Source organism: Tiliqua scincoides, chromosome 2 (genome assembly GCF_035046505.1).
Source record: "Tiliqua scincoides isolate rTilSci1 chromosome 2, rTilSci1.hap2, whole genome shotgun sequence".
Taxonomy (NCBI): domain Eukaryota; kingdom Metazoa; phylum Chordata; class Lepidosauria; order Squamata; family Scincidae; genus Tiliqua; species Tiliqua scincoides.
The window spans coordinates 209,252,440-209,266,459 of record NC_089822.1 but is presented as its reverse complement, the minus strand read 5'-3'; the positions used below and the strand labels follow the sequence as shown (position 1 = coordinate 209,266,459).

The 14,020-nt window shown below is 44.4% G+C and overlaps 1 protein-coding gene across 1 annotated transcript; it reads left to right on the top strand.

The window, feature by feature from the left end:
- Positions 1-313: 313 nt before the first annotated feature.
- Positions 314-7,304, top strand: LOC136638929 (parapinopsin-like). The gene is made up of 4 exons (XM_066612958.1): positions 314-668; positions 1,577-1,905; positions 4,635-4,877; positions 7,080-7,304. Exons 1-4 carry the CDS (start codon positions 314-316, stop codon positions 7,302-7,304), a joined length of 1,152 nt encoding a protein of 383 aa, XP_066469055.1.
- The last annotated feature ends 6,716 nt before the right edge of the window (positions 7,305-14,020 follow it).

Genomic DNA, 14,020 nt, shown 5'->3' with positions numbered 1-14,020 from the left:
TCTGTACTCGAAACCGAATCTTAAATGACGCTGAACATTTATGATTAAATTTCCGTTTATGTTACGCTGCTGGAGAGGTATGAAATATAAAGACATATCTGTTTCCACCATGACAGCAAATGTGTCTTGTTCAGCCTGGGAGCATATTACACCACTCCCCCCCCCCCCCGTCATTACAAAGGGATTGCAAAGGAAAGGGATAATGTATTGTTGCATCTACTACTTTCTTTTGTGAGAGGCACAGTGGGAGGATTATGAGAGATCATTCTGCTTTGTGCAGTCAGAGTTTACCTCTCCCTAACAAAATGGAAGGATGAATCATTCTCTGTTTTCTTCCAATGTTTCAACATCCCTTGAAGCCAACTCGACATGTCATTCCACTACCTGCACGGACTGGGTCATTGAAAGGAAATACAAGTTTGTTCTCGGAGTCCTAATGGCTCTTGGTGTGTTCTTGGGTCTCTGGTTCAACGGCATCATAATTATATTAACCATCAGGTACAAATTTCTCAGGGTTCCTATTAATTATGCTGTGGTGAACTTGTCAGTCGCTGACATCTTTAGCATAGTGATTGGACTTTGTCCCACCACAGACGCTAATCTGCAAGGATATTACTTCCAAAGCAAGTCATTCTGCATCTTCCAGGGTTTCTGTGTTGCTCTGTTTGGTAAGTGTTTGCCTCTTAGCCATCTCAATCGCTGTATGTTATTACTGATGAAAGTTCTTCTGTATAGGTTGTATAGCATGCGTAACAAAGTTTGTCCATACAGACAATACTGTCAACATCTGACCCACGTGGTAATAGACATGTGTGCTCATTAAGCACACACATTCTGACCCCTTCCCTTGCACCTGGAGGAATTAAGGACACTTTTTTCTAATTGCATGGGGGTGGCTCAGATGAAACCCCCCATGTGATTAGAGAAAATGCCCCAAATTCTCCAAGAAGGGAGGGGAGAGGCTGGCATTCACGTGCTCAGTGTGTATATTTTTTTTTTCATGTGGGGCTGGTTGGACTTTTAAGTATGGTCTGAATTAGCCCAATACGTGTACCTGTGTTTATATATGCAATCCTCAGATTGCATATACAAATACAAATCAATGCATTGTAGCCCCAATAGCCCCAATTACAGTGAAAAAAGTTACTCAGGGTTGAGATAATAATTACTTGGATTTTCTATGCAAATTAATATTCATGATGGTATTATTTGTAAATATCAAGGTTTCCATAATTTTGACCACTAGTGGTGTCACACACACCTCCCCCAGGATGTTACCAGGTGTGAGCCGCCTCCTACCCTCACTAGATTCACCACTGCTGGCATCACCTCTGCCCTATAGTCTTTACATTGGGGGGGGGGGGTGATCATGGTGGTGTTGGAGTGACTGTCTTAGGACTCACCCAAGTAGGAAGGGGCCCATGGACTTTGCTAAGAGCCCCTGAAACATGGAGCCAGCCCTGTGGGCAGGGAAATACATAGGGGAAAGGGTTGATTAGGCAGCCTTCACCACCACCACCCCTTGTCAATGAAACATGAGAATAACTTGCATTATTATTTCCTTTCCCCGATGTAGGGCTGGTGGCCCTTTGGTCAGTGGTGGTGTGTGCTGTGGAGAGGTACCTGGTGGTATGCAGGCCATTCAAAGCCATTCAGTTTGGGAAGAAACATGCCATCCTGGCCCTCCTATTTGTCTGGCTCTGGTCTGCGGTGTGGACTATTCCACCACTTCTTGGCTGGAGTAGCTATGATGTGGAAGGTATTGCCTCCAATTGCGCCCCAGCCTGGCACAGAGACGACTGGAAGAGCCGCAGCTACCACTTGTCTCTCTTCATTTGTTGTTTCCTGATTCCTTTGACCCTGATTCTTTTGTCATATGGCAAGCTCATTTGCTCCCTGAGAAAGGTGAGTCACCTGTATTTTATTTTTCTCCACAGTACTATGAGGTTGGAGTTTCCAAAAGGACTCCAGGAACTTTCTAAAAGTAATAGAGTGGGTTAAAAAAAAAAAAAAAGAAATGGTGGAAAACTCAAGTTGCAATCCCATCAGTCCTTGAGAATTTTCCCCTGAATTTCACGCCAAATCCCTACTTTTAGATAAATCCTACTTTTTCCCAAAAACAAAACAGAACAAAAACCCCTCAAAATCCATTTACTGTACTTCAAAGTCTGTTGCATAGACCTATTGCCAAGATCTAGTACAAACATAAAAACACATGATTTGCCCTGCTCATTCGGGCCAAAGGCCCATTTAGTCCAGTATCTTGTATCCCACAATGATCCACCATATTCTCCTGAGAAACCTACAAGCAGGCAAACAAGGTATCCTTCTTTCCTGCCATTACTCCTCTGCAACAGATATGCAACAGAAGCATAATGTTGCTGAACTCGGAGGTATTGCACAGCCATCATGACTAAATAACCATTGATAGACCAGTCCTTGATAAAGTTGTCTAAAGCCAACCAAGGCAGCTAGTGGCCATCAGTATGTCTAGTGATTTCTTGCAGGTGCAAGAGCATGCACACATCAAAGAATTTAGTGTGTGGAAAGGGTTGTGTGTTTGGTGCTGGGTCTTCAAAGGAAGTGAACAGAGAATAAGCCTCCTTGCACAGAATCCCCTTTGTACGTCAGGGGACTGGATCAGACGCATAACACAGGCCAACGCACATTTTGCTTCCTTACACCAATTCCTGGGTATATTTGGGGTGCTAATTCCAAAAATGGTATGCATTTTGCCCTATCACGTCTAGTTTTGGAGATATAGTATAGCCTCATTAGTGAATGGTTCAAGCAGCTTCCTCATGAGGAAGCTGCTTGAACCATTCACTAATGAGGCTATACTATAGCTCCAAACTAGACGTGATAGGGCAAAACGGATGCCATTTTTGGAATCAGCACCCCAAATTCATAGCAAATCACCATAAAGTTTGGGAAAAACTTTTCTGACCCTCAATTTTGTAGGCCTGTGGAATCACCCCAATCCTAACTAAATTCCCTTGTGGTGATGCAGGGGCACTGGTGCGGGTTACACTGCACCCTACAGGGGAAATTTAGGTTGCTAGAGGTCTCCTTATTCCCTTGTCCCCTGGGCAAGTCCCAGCAACTGCAGTGGATCAACTAGGACCTGTAGCAGTGATATTGCTGGCACAAGTGTGTACTGGTGCAGCCGATTCCGCCCCCTCCCTGATCTGACCACCCACTCCCTGCCCCCATTGCCACCCCTACCCAGTTCCACCTCCTCCCCGCCCTCCCCTGCCTTTCTCTTGTGCCTGCACTGGACTTATCTGTGCCAGTGGGCATCCCTGTGAGTGCTGGTATGCACGGGAAGACTCTGGTTTTCCCACCGCTGTGCCAGCTAGAAGTGCTGTCACAAAGTGCTTTCCAGCACTTTTTGCACAGTATGTTTTGGTGGAGCATACGCTCTCCCAGTCCGGGATAGGATTGGGCCATGTATATAACAGCAGACTGACACTGGAGCAATATAGATAAAATGCTATGATTATCTAATAGAAAAGGACTTAAGAAAGGACAAAAAAACTGCAAAAGAAAGGACAAAGGAAAAAACGAAGAAAAAGCAAATACAGCCTTGGAGTAGGCACATGGTTAGGAGTTTCAGAAACAACTGCCTGACCTTAATTAGAACATTCCAGTTAGGTATGCCCTCTACACTATTATGACTTACAGCTATTTATAGGCACAATATTCCAGGGCATGTTGGGAATCCTTAGCGCAGGCATTGTCAAGCAGCTGTCACAATCTTCCACCCTTTATTGTTGTCCCTGGAGTCCCTGTTGGACTCATTTGCATCTGTAGATCACTGTCATAGCTTTGGTTAATGCTTTTGAGAGAAACAAGGAAGGTCCATGCTGTTAGAACTGCTGCAAAAGGCAAACCAGCACCATATGCACTTCTGAGCCATTCAGAGAGCTCTAAATCGTGAGATGCAAAGGACAGAATTAATTTCCTGAAAGTTATAAAGGCGTTTAAAAAAAATAATTTCCAAACTGTGATTCAAAAAAAATCTGTGTAAAACCCCAACTTATGTCTCTTGCCTATATTGGGCTGCTACCCTATGCACACTTATCGGAGAGCAAGTCCCATTGAACTCAAAGGAGCTTACTTTTGAGAAGACACGCATAGGATTGTGCTGTTAGTACTTGGAAAGTTGTGGGATTGACATGAAGGGACTGAACTTCATGAAAGCATAACTGCTGAACCACATGTGATAGCAGCAGAACGGTGTCTTCAAATGTGGGTCTGCCCCTTAGCATGTGTTAAGCAGAGGGTGTGGGTGTGATTTTAAAAGACCAACAATGTGTGTGGGTGGGGAGAGGGCTGAACTTTTCCCATGTTCACAGTTCTTACACTTGCAGTCCACCCGGCAAGATCATAGTTTCATGTGGCAGCTTCATGTGGGAATAAATAAATAAGAATTTTACCCAATCACATGGCCAGTTTTAAGTAATTTCCACCAAAACAATTTCCCCCCCCCCCAGACATTCATTTTACAGCACAATACAGAACACAAGAATTGTGGAAACGGGTACAGTCCTTTACAGGGGCAAAGTGTACAGGGCAGAGAAACTGAAAAATATGTTGCTTTTGTTTGCATCTTCTACTCTCCCTCTCTTTAGGTGGCAAAAAGTGGTTTGGTACAAAGCAATTCAACTCAGCGGGCAGAGTCTCAGGTGACAAAGACAGTGGTTGTCATGATTCTGGCCTTTCTTCTTAGCTGGATGCCCTATGCAGTTTTTGCCCTGGCCAAAGTGGTGAAACCAGAAGTGATTGTGGACCCCAAAATCCAGAGCATCCCCATGTACATGGCTAAAACAGGCACCATATATAATCCAGTTGTTTACATTTGCCTGAACAAGCAGGTAAATCTTCTCAGCACTTCTTTGCTGTGTTGCATGCATTTCTTTCCACCAGGGCCAACCCATCCATGAGGTCAACTGGTTGCCTCAGGCAGCAGATTTGTGGAGGGCACACAGCTCTGTCTGCCTGCTTGCTGCCACTGCTTCTCCTTTTACACTCTGGACTGGAGAAGGAAGATGGGGCAGAGAGGAAGAGGGCGAGGAGGAAAGTGCTGAGTAAGAACATTAGAGAGTAGAAGGAGCAGAGGCTGGCACATCCTCAGGTAAGGGGGGCAGCATTTGGCATGCCTCCTTGTGTGTCAGGAGGAGTTGGTTCTGCTGTACACTTTCAGCTTGGGGAATTTGTCATTTACCTAAACACAATTGTACTTGAATCAGACTAAGGGTGCGCTCCTAACCCACTTTCCAGCACCGACATAAGGGCAATGCATCTTTGAGGTAATGGAACAAACATTGTCGAAACTAGAGGAGGCCTCCATGAGTGCCCCCCAACTGCAGGATGCAGCACATGCCCCACTGGCACAGCTATGCTAGTGCTGGAAAGTTGGTTACGATTGCGCACTAAGAGCCCAATCCTATCTGGCTTCTCCACTGCCAGAACTAGCATTCTGGCAGTGGAACCTGCTTTATAGCAGTTGTAAAATGTACTCCAGCAGCATGCAGTTGAGTGCTGCCAGAGCACCAGTGGAGAGGCAGTAAAGGCCTAGTGACAATTGTGAGTTGGCTGTGGGGTCAGAGTGGGGCAGGAGGAGGTGGAGTGGGGCAGAACAGGGAAGGGCAGCAGGCATGTTGGGAGCTGGGGGCGTGGCACCCAGCACAGGCAACTTGTACTGGATACCACCCAATTTGCCTCCCCCCCACAGGATGCAATACAAGCTTTTTTTGACACAGCTGCATCAGCATGGAGGGGGGGAGGATATGACTGAGCTGTAATGGGAAGATATTCCAGGCTCCTTCTGATTGAAGGCCCTGATCCTGTTTGCCAAGCTGATTGCTTGCCTACATTGTATTTTTCCAAACTGAAAAATGTGGTGATCACTTTCCATGACTTGTTGATTTGTAATGACATGAATCAGAAAAGTGTACAGTTCTACCAGACTTTGATGATCAGACATCTGAGAACAAAGTAATGGATAAAAGGCAGCTCTTAATTCACTTTTCTGCTCTCTGGAGACAGACTAGTGGTGCTCTGAATTAAGCTGGCAATTATCTTTGATGACTTCAAGGATGTTTACCTTGTTTCTTCTTTTTTGTCCCTTACCTGGTGAACCCTGATATCATCAAACATTTCTTTTGTAGTGTCATCAAGACCTCATATGAGCCATGTGAAATGAGCAGTCAAGCTGCATCTTCATACAAATGTTTAGAAGAGGCAGAGAAGGAACAAGGTTCCCATTGAGCCAGTTTTAAATCTGCCCACTGTGGCATATCGACAGATGAAGTTTTGATAGAGGTTGGAGTGTCTTAATGCCAGTCAGTTGTTAATTTGCATCCAGTTAAATCAGTTAGCTTATGCAAATAAGCTATACCTGAGTTTTCTTCCTGAGTGCTGAGGTGGCATTTCTGAGTAAGATTTGGTGATCGGAGATCTGTAGGTCAGTGGTAAAGCACCTGTTTTTCATAAAGGCCCCATGTTCAATCCTTTGTATGACCAGACAGGCTCAAAATACTGAAATACCGAATAGCCATCACCCTTTAGTGCAGACACCACTGACCTAGGTGGAACATGGCTTGATTTGAAGAGGGCAGAGCCATACACTGACATTATGATCTCTAGACCAGGAATTTTCAGTTGGTGTGCCATGTCCACAGGTGGGCTGTGGGAGTTTGGAGCACAGCAATTGAAAATTGTTGAAAAATTTTCTGGGTTCTGAGGCCTTTTTTAAAGACAACTGTCTGTAGCAATGAATTGTTGGTCCCTCTTCCTCTGTCGGCTCGAAGGAGGAGACTGTAAGGAGCCGGTGGAGGAAGAGGGACAGACAATTCACTACTACACACAGTTGACCTAGAAACAAGCCCTGAGTAATATTACAAAAGGCAAAGACCATAGAGAAGGCCATAAAGGTCAGTGTGCCATGAAGAAAAATATAGCTGTTCTAGCCAGAGTGGGTTAATTTAGGCCTGCAAAGTAGTGTCAGCATAAAAATGGCTCCTCCAGCTGCTAAACAGGTACATAAGGTTCTGTTTGTTTCTCCTCCTATTTAGTATCGAGAAAAAGTTGTTGCCTCCTGCCTCTGGCTGCAGAAGCGTCTCATCATGTCCAAGAAGTACAGTGGGTCAAATGCTCTGACTACAACCCTGAAGAGGCTACAGGGGAGCCAAACAAGCCGCAATACAAACCAAATAGCCCCTCAGGGTGAACTGAACATTCACAAGAACCTGCTCTTGCCAAACATGAACTACTGTGATGACGAGTCCTTCTCTGAATAACTCTTTCCCCCCACCACACTGTCCACTCTCTTGCTAGTATTTGGCACAAGTGACTCCCTCCCGTCACTGACACACATTAAGATGGGTCCCACGGGCAGAGCACGTTTCCACAGAGGGTGGAGTTGGGCCTTTATGACAATGCAACTGACTGCCAGGAGGAAGAGGGACAGATCATGCTGACTGATGTACATATTAAGGAAATGGCTGCAAATAAGTGCTTAATTTATCTCGGCATCACCTGGCAGGACAAAGTTTCAAACAACACAGTCCTGGAACGAGCTGGAATCCCTAGCATGTATGCACTACTGAAACAGAGACGCCTGCGTTGGCTCGGTCATGTCATGAGAATGGATGATGGCCGGATCCCAAAGGATCTCCTCTATGGAGAACTCGTGCAAGGAAAGCGCCCTACAGGTAGACCACAGCTGCAATACAAGGACATCTGCAAGAGGGATCTGAAGGCCTTAGGAGTGGACCTCAGCAAGTGGGAAACCCTGGCCTCTGAGCGGCCCGCTTGGAGGCAGGCTGTGCAACATGGCCTTTCCCAGTTTGAAGAGACACTTGGCCAACAGTCTGAGGCTAAGAGGCAAAGAAGGAAGGCCCATAGCCAGGGAGACAGGCCAGGGACAGACTGCACTTGCTCCCAGTGTGGAAGGGATTGTCACTCCCGAATTGGCCTTTTCAGCCACACTAGACGCTGTTCCAGAACCACCTTTCAGAGCACGATACCATAGTCTTTCCAGACTGAAGGTTGCCAACTAAGTGCTTAATTGCTCCATGCTGGTCTAGGAAGATGCTGAATGACTGGATGCACTAAATTGTTGGCTGGGTGCCCAGTCTGACTTTTAAAAATGGATATAATCATAAATGCATTTCCATTCAGAACTGGTATAGTAAAAGGGGATCCTTTCCCCGTTTTTGCTTGCTTCAGAGAACACGCCTACCAGAGAGACAAGTGTGATGCTTTTGACTCCAAGGGATTTAGGATGTCCTCATGCCAGGACTATTCTATGAGGCAGAAGTACCCACATGACAAGTGGGCAGAAGCACATCTGATACCTTTGCACTGCAGACGCTCACCAGCCCCCATCTCTCTTCACACAATACAGTGCTGTCTTTAGAGTGCATTATTCCGCCTTGCATTGTGTCACATGTGGCTATTTTGGGCTGGAAGACTGTTGAGACCATATTTGGGAAAGTCATGCTTGTCAGGGCAGTGTTGAAGGTCAGCAATGACAAAAGGCAGACTTGCCCACATGGAAATGGAAAAAAAGACAGACACAAATGCTTTTTGGCCCTCACCTTCAAAAAGGTGATTCTGTGCTGCTACTCACTTCTTAGGAAGCTTAACTGCTCAGATAAAGAGCCTGTTCTGGTTGAATTCAAAACCCCATGGTAGAAAATGTTCAACTGACTGTGAAGGGGGGGGGGGGGGGAGGTCTAGCTGTTGTGTGTATCCAGCCCAAGTTAACAGCAGATGCAATAGAATCTTAACATGTTTTTATTTTATTATGTCACTTTTATTTTATTACACTTGCTGAATTTTATTATGCCAGCTGAATCAGTGTACAAATGGCCCAGGTTGCTTCAGAGTGAAAAACTCTGTGGGCCAGTTCAGTTGCTACTTCAAAGAATTTGAAATGCACAGCTCAGCAGAATGTCACGAAGTGTGAAGTACTCCATAGGATCAGAAGTTGGAAGAATTAATGGCACAAGGACAGCTAGTACCCAATGCACCAAATTAACACAAAAAGCCCATGAAATGAAATTAAAAGGATGCCCACAGAGCAATGGTGCTATTCAGACATTAATACTAAACCATATTTTGGTGTTACATGAGAATAAAGCTCCAGTTTGTGGGCTCTCTCCTATATTACTCATTTGTGCTACCCAGGGAAGAAATAACCTGAAGTTCATTCATGTAACTATGTTTTGGCATTATACCTGAAGCAAGTCCAAATCCCAATGCTGCATTTACAGGTATTTTTTCCAGCAGAAGAATTGGGGGACATTTGCAAGTGCAAAAATCCAGAAGCTATATTGTTGTAACTGAAATAAATGGAGGAACTTGGGTTTTGCCACTGGGTTACCATGAATCAGTATGGTTATTCCAGTGTCTGAAAGTACCACGGGACAGTGTTTATTGTATGCAATTATTTCAGGGACAGAAATGATGCAAGAGCCAAACTACACCCTTTCATTAATGCGTTTGGTCCTGATAGGCTTCATTTTTCTGGGCTCTAGCTGGTAGGAGCAGCAGATCTTTCTTGCTGTGGTTTGAGTCCAGAAGTGCTTTAACCCTTTGCCCCTGCCACAGTCCCAATCTGGATCAGCCTCTTTCCCCAACAGCATACCAATGTCAAGGACATATAACAGGTAAGTTACTCTGGCTCAAAGATGAGGTGATAAGTACTATGTCCTTCTTAGTGCTAGTTGAATGTAGTTAGAACTTCCCATATTGTATCTCAAACAAGTGACCACAGGATCACGTATCTTATTGAGAATATTTATATTGGGAAAGCATATCGCAAAACTATTCCAAACAGCACCAACCTCTAGATTCTAATCTTCTTCAAATAGCAATTAAATCATTTTTTCAGTTGTGCTTTCATGTAATACTGCTCATTACATGAAATGCATTGTTCAGAGATGTGTTTAAAATTGGCCAAATTTTTTAAATTTCAAAAATTTAATAATTTAAATGGGGGGGGGGGGGAAAGCATGTTTTTCAGCAGGAAAATCAGCACAGTGGGTTAACCATACCTACCCCTAGTCCAATTTAGATTGGACCTCTCATGGCTTTTGGTTGTTGTTTTGTTGTTTTTTTAAAAAAGTTGCTACTCCTAAAAACATATGAACGCAACAAGCAATTTAGGCCTTAAACTTCACAGAATGATTTTAATAGTGTGGTTTTGGTTCCTGCCTTTTTGAAGCACTTTTCTGCCTTCCCTTTTTGTCCTTTAATAAAAGTTCAAATAAGGATTTGTCTGTGGAATGAGCATCCACAGGCTATACCCATTTACCAGATTTGAAATCCTAGAATACTACCCTTCATAATCTATTAAAATGCATAGCACTGTCACATATGGAATGCTGGGTACATTTCTGGTTGCTCTGTCTCAGAAAGACTCTCAAGGCACAAAAGAAGGCAACCACTATGACCTACATGAAAAGGCTAAAGCATTTAGGACTTTTTAGTTAAGGACAAAAAAAACCCAGTAAAGTGGGGGCATAACAGAATGTTATAATTACAAGTAGTATGGAGAAAACAGTCAAGGTCACCCAGAGATTGACTGGCAAGAGATTTTGGGCAGACTACTGGAAAGCTTCACATCATGTATCAGTACCACAAGCTGCAATGACTGCCATTCATTTAAAATGACTTTAAATGTGGATTTGACAAACTTATGGAGGAGAGGCCTATTGACATCTACGAGCCATGACTCCTGAATGGAATCCCCATGGTCAGAGATGATACAGTTCTGTGGACCAGATGCTAGAGACAAACAAGGCCGTTCTTTTGCCACTAGGTCCTGCCTGCAAGATACCCAGAGGCTGGATTCCAAGAGTCTAGTCACTCTTGGAAACAGAATGGTGGATTAGATGTACCCTTGGGACAGAGCCAGCAGGGCTTAGTCAGTTCTTGGGTGGATTACATTGTGGCAGATAACAATTGAGGACACGTTCTTCAGATATTTAAAATGACTAAGGGCCCAATCCCATCCAGCTTTCCAGCACTGGTGCAGCTGCAGTGCAGCCCCAAGGGAACAAATGTTCCCATATGTTGAGACCTCTGAGGCTGCATCCCCACTACAGATGCAGCGCACACCACATAGGCACGGCTGGACTGATACTGGAAAATTGTATAGGATTGGGCCCTAACCAAGTTATGTTTTTAAAATAATTCCCAGATCTTTCACCAGAAATTCTCCTCTCCCATGGTTTAGTTTGGCAGTACAGTACTGCAAATGTGCTGAAAATGGACACCACCTACTGGACAAGTGTCATTGTAGCAATACACACTGATTAGTTAACATATTACAAGCCACAAGTTTTCAAATACCAAAGGATTCTTCAGCAGGCTAGCTCAGCGGTTTCCAAACTTTTTAGCATCAGGACCCACCTAAAACAATGTTTTACTTTACTAGCCACTCAAGCCTCTGTGGCTATAATGGTGATTGGACATCAGTGCTCCCTCCAAGTAGGAGGTTGTTTAACCTTTGATGCACACAACCTATCCTGTCAGTTTCGTGCACCAAAAATTGGGTTGTGATCCACTGGTGGGCCATGGACCCACAGTTTGGAAACCCCAGATGGCAAGCAAACAAAAATGCAGGGGAGAACATAAGAACAGCCCCACTGGATCAGGCCATAGGCCCATCTAGTCCAGCTTCCTGTATCTCACAGCGGCCCACCAAATGCCACAGGGAGCACACCAGATAACAAGAGACCTCATCCTGGTGCCCTCCCTTGCATCTGGCATTCTGACTTAACCCATTTCCAAAATCAGGAGGTTGCGCACACACATCATGGCTTGTAACCCATAATGGATTTTTTCCTCCAGAAACTTGTCCAATCCCCTTTTAAAGGCATCTAGGCCAGATGCCATCACCACATCCTGTGGCAAGGAGTTCCACAGATCGACCACACGCTGAGTAAAGAAATATTTTCTTTTGTCTGTCCTAACCTGCCCAACACTCAATTTTAGTGGATGTCCCCTGGTTCTGGTATTATGTGAGAGTGTAAAGAGCATCTCCCTATCCACTCTGTCCATTCCCTGCATAATTTTGTATGTCTCAATCATGTCCCCCCTCAAGCGTCTCTTTTCTAGGCTGAAGAGGCCCAAACGCCGTAGCCTTTCCTCATAAGGAAGGTGCCCCAGCCCCATAATCATCTTAGTCGCTCTCTTTTGCACCTTTTCCATTTCCACTATGTCTTTTTTGAGATGCGGCGACCAGAACTGGACACAATACTCCAGGTGTGGCCTTACCATCGATTTGTACAACGGCATTATAATACTAGCCGTTTTGTTCTCAATACCCTTCCTAATGATTCCAAGCATAGAATTGGCCTTCTTCACTGCCGCCGCACATTGGGTCGACACTTTCATCGACCTGTCCACCACCACCCCAAGATCTCTCTCCTGATCTGTCACAGACAGCTCAGAACCCATCAGCCTATATCTAAAGTTTTGATTTTTTGCCCCAATGTGCATGACTTTACACTTACTGACATTGAAGCGCATCTGCCATTTTGCTGCCCATTCTGCCAGGAGGGGAGGGGGAGCATGTTCTAGGTTCCTCAATAGCCTGTGCAAAATATGGAGTTTAGGAGATTTTGATGCAGATCTTAAGTCAGCCTCTAAGAGTGTGAAACAGTTTAACACACAAAAGGCTGCTTAGAGAACCGAAGTGAAAAGTAATTTAACCCCCCTCCTGCCATATTGTGGAAACAGAAGTCTGTAAGTTAACTCAGGCCAGTTTCCAGTGTTAACTTGATACACAAAGATTCCTTCCAAAGCAGAGATCAGGAAAAAAAAAAACGCAGTGCAACAAGGAACTTTATAATCTCAAAATCAAAGGTGGCCACTATTAGAAGAAATTTTCACATTTCAGTTTGTGGCCACTGAGAGCAAAATTATTGGTGAATGTTGTTACTATAATCCAACTGACTGTCCATTTAACAGTGAGCAGATCATCTTGATTTTTTTTGGTACAAGAACTAAATGGCTTCAAAACAAGCAGCTAGAGACAACCATAGTCTGATCTAAGGCCACACCTGGAGTATTGTGTCCAGTTCCAGTCGCCACATCTCAAAAAGGACATAGCGAAAATGGAAAAGGTGCAAAAGAGAGCGACTAAGATGATTACTGGACTGGGGAACCTTCCTTATGAGGAAAGGCTACGGTGTTTCGGCCTCTTCAGCCTAGAAAAGAGGCGCCCGAGGGGGGACATGATCAAGACATACAAAATTATGCATGGGAAGGGTAAAGTGGATAGAGAGATGCTCTTTACACTCTCACATAACACCAGAACCAGGGGACATCCACTAAAATTGAGTGTTGGGAGGGTTAGGACAGACAAAAGAAAATATTTCTTCACTCAGTGTGTGGTCGGTCTGTGGAACTCCTTGCCGTAGGATGTGGTGACGGCGTCTGGCCTGGATGCCTTTAAAAGGGGATTGGACAAGTTTCTGGAGCAAAAATCCATTACGGGGTACAAGCCATGATGTGTATGTGCAACCTCCTGATTTTAGAAATGGGTTATGTCAGAATGCCAGATGCAAGGGAGGGCACCAGGATGAGGTCTCTTGTTATCTGGTGTGCTCCCTGGAGCATCTGGTGGGCCACTGCGAGATACAGGAAGCTGGACTAGATGGGCCTATGGCCTGATCCAGTGGGGCTGTTCTTATGTTCTTATCTAATTGGAATCAGAACCAGGTGTTTTGATTACTCTTCCATTGTATCATGTCATCAATTACTGGTTTTAATCCACGCTTGCTGTTGAAGGATGCTTTAATATGGAAGCAATTATGTGCTAGAAAGCTACACCGGAAACCAAAATTATTTGTCCTTTCAAGAGTGGATCAAAACCAAGTCCAACAGTAGTAATGGAAGCTATGTAGTATCACCCATACCTGGAATTAATTGAAATTAAAATAAACTTCTAAAAAATATTTAAAAAGAAATCCTATAGGATTCTGCATCAGAATAATTT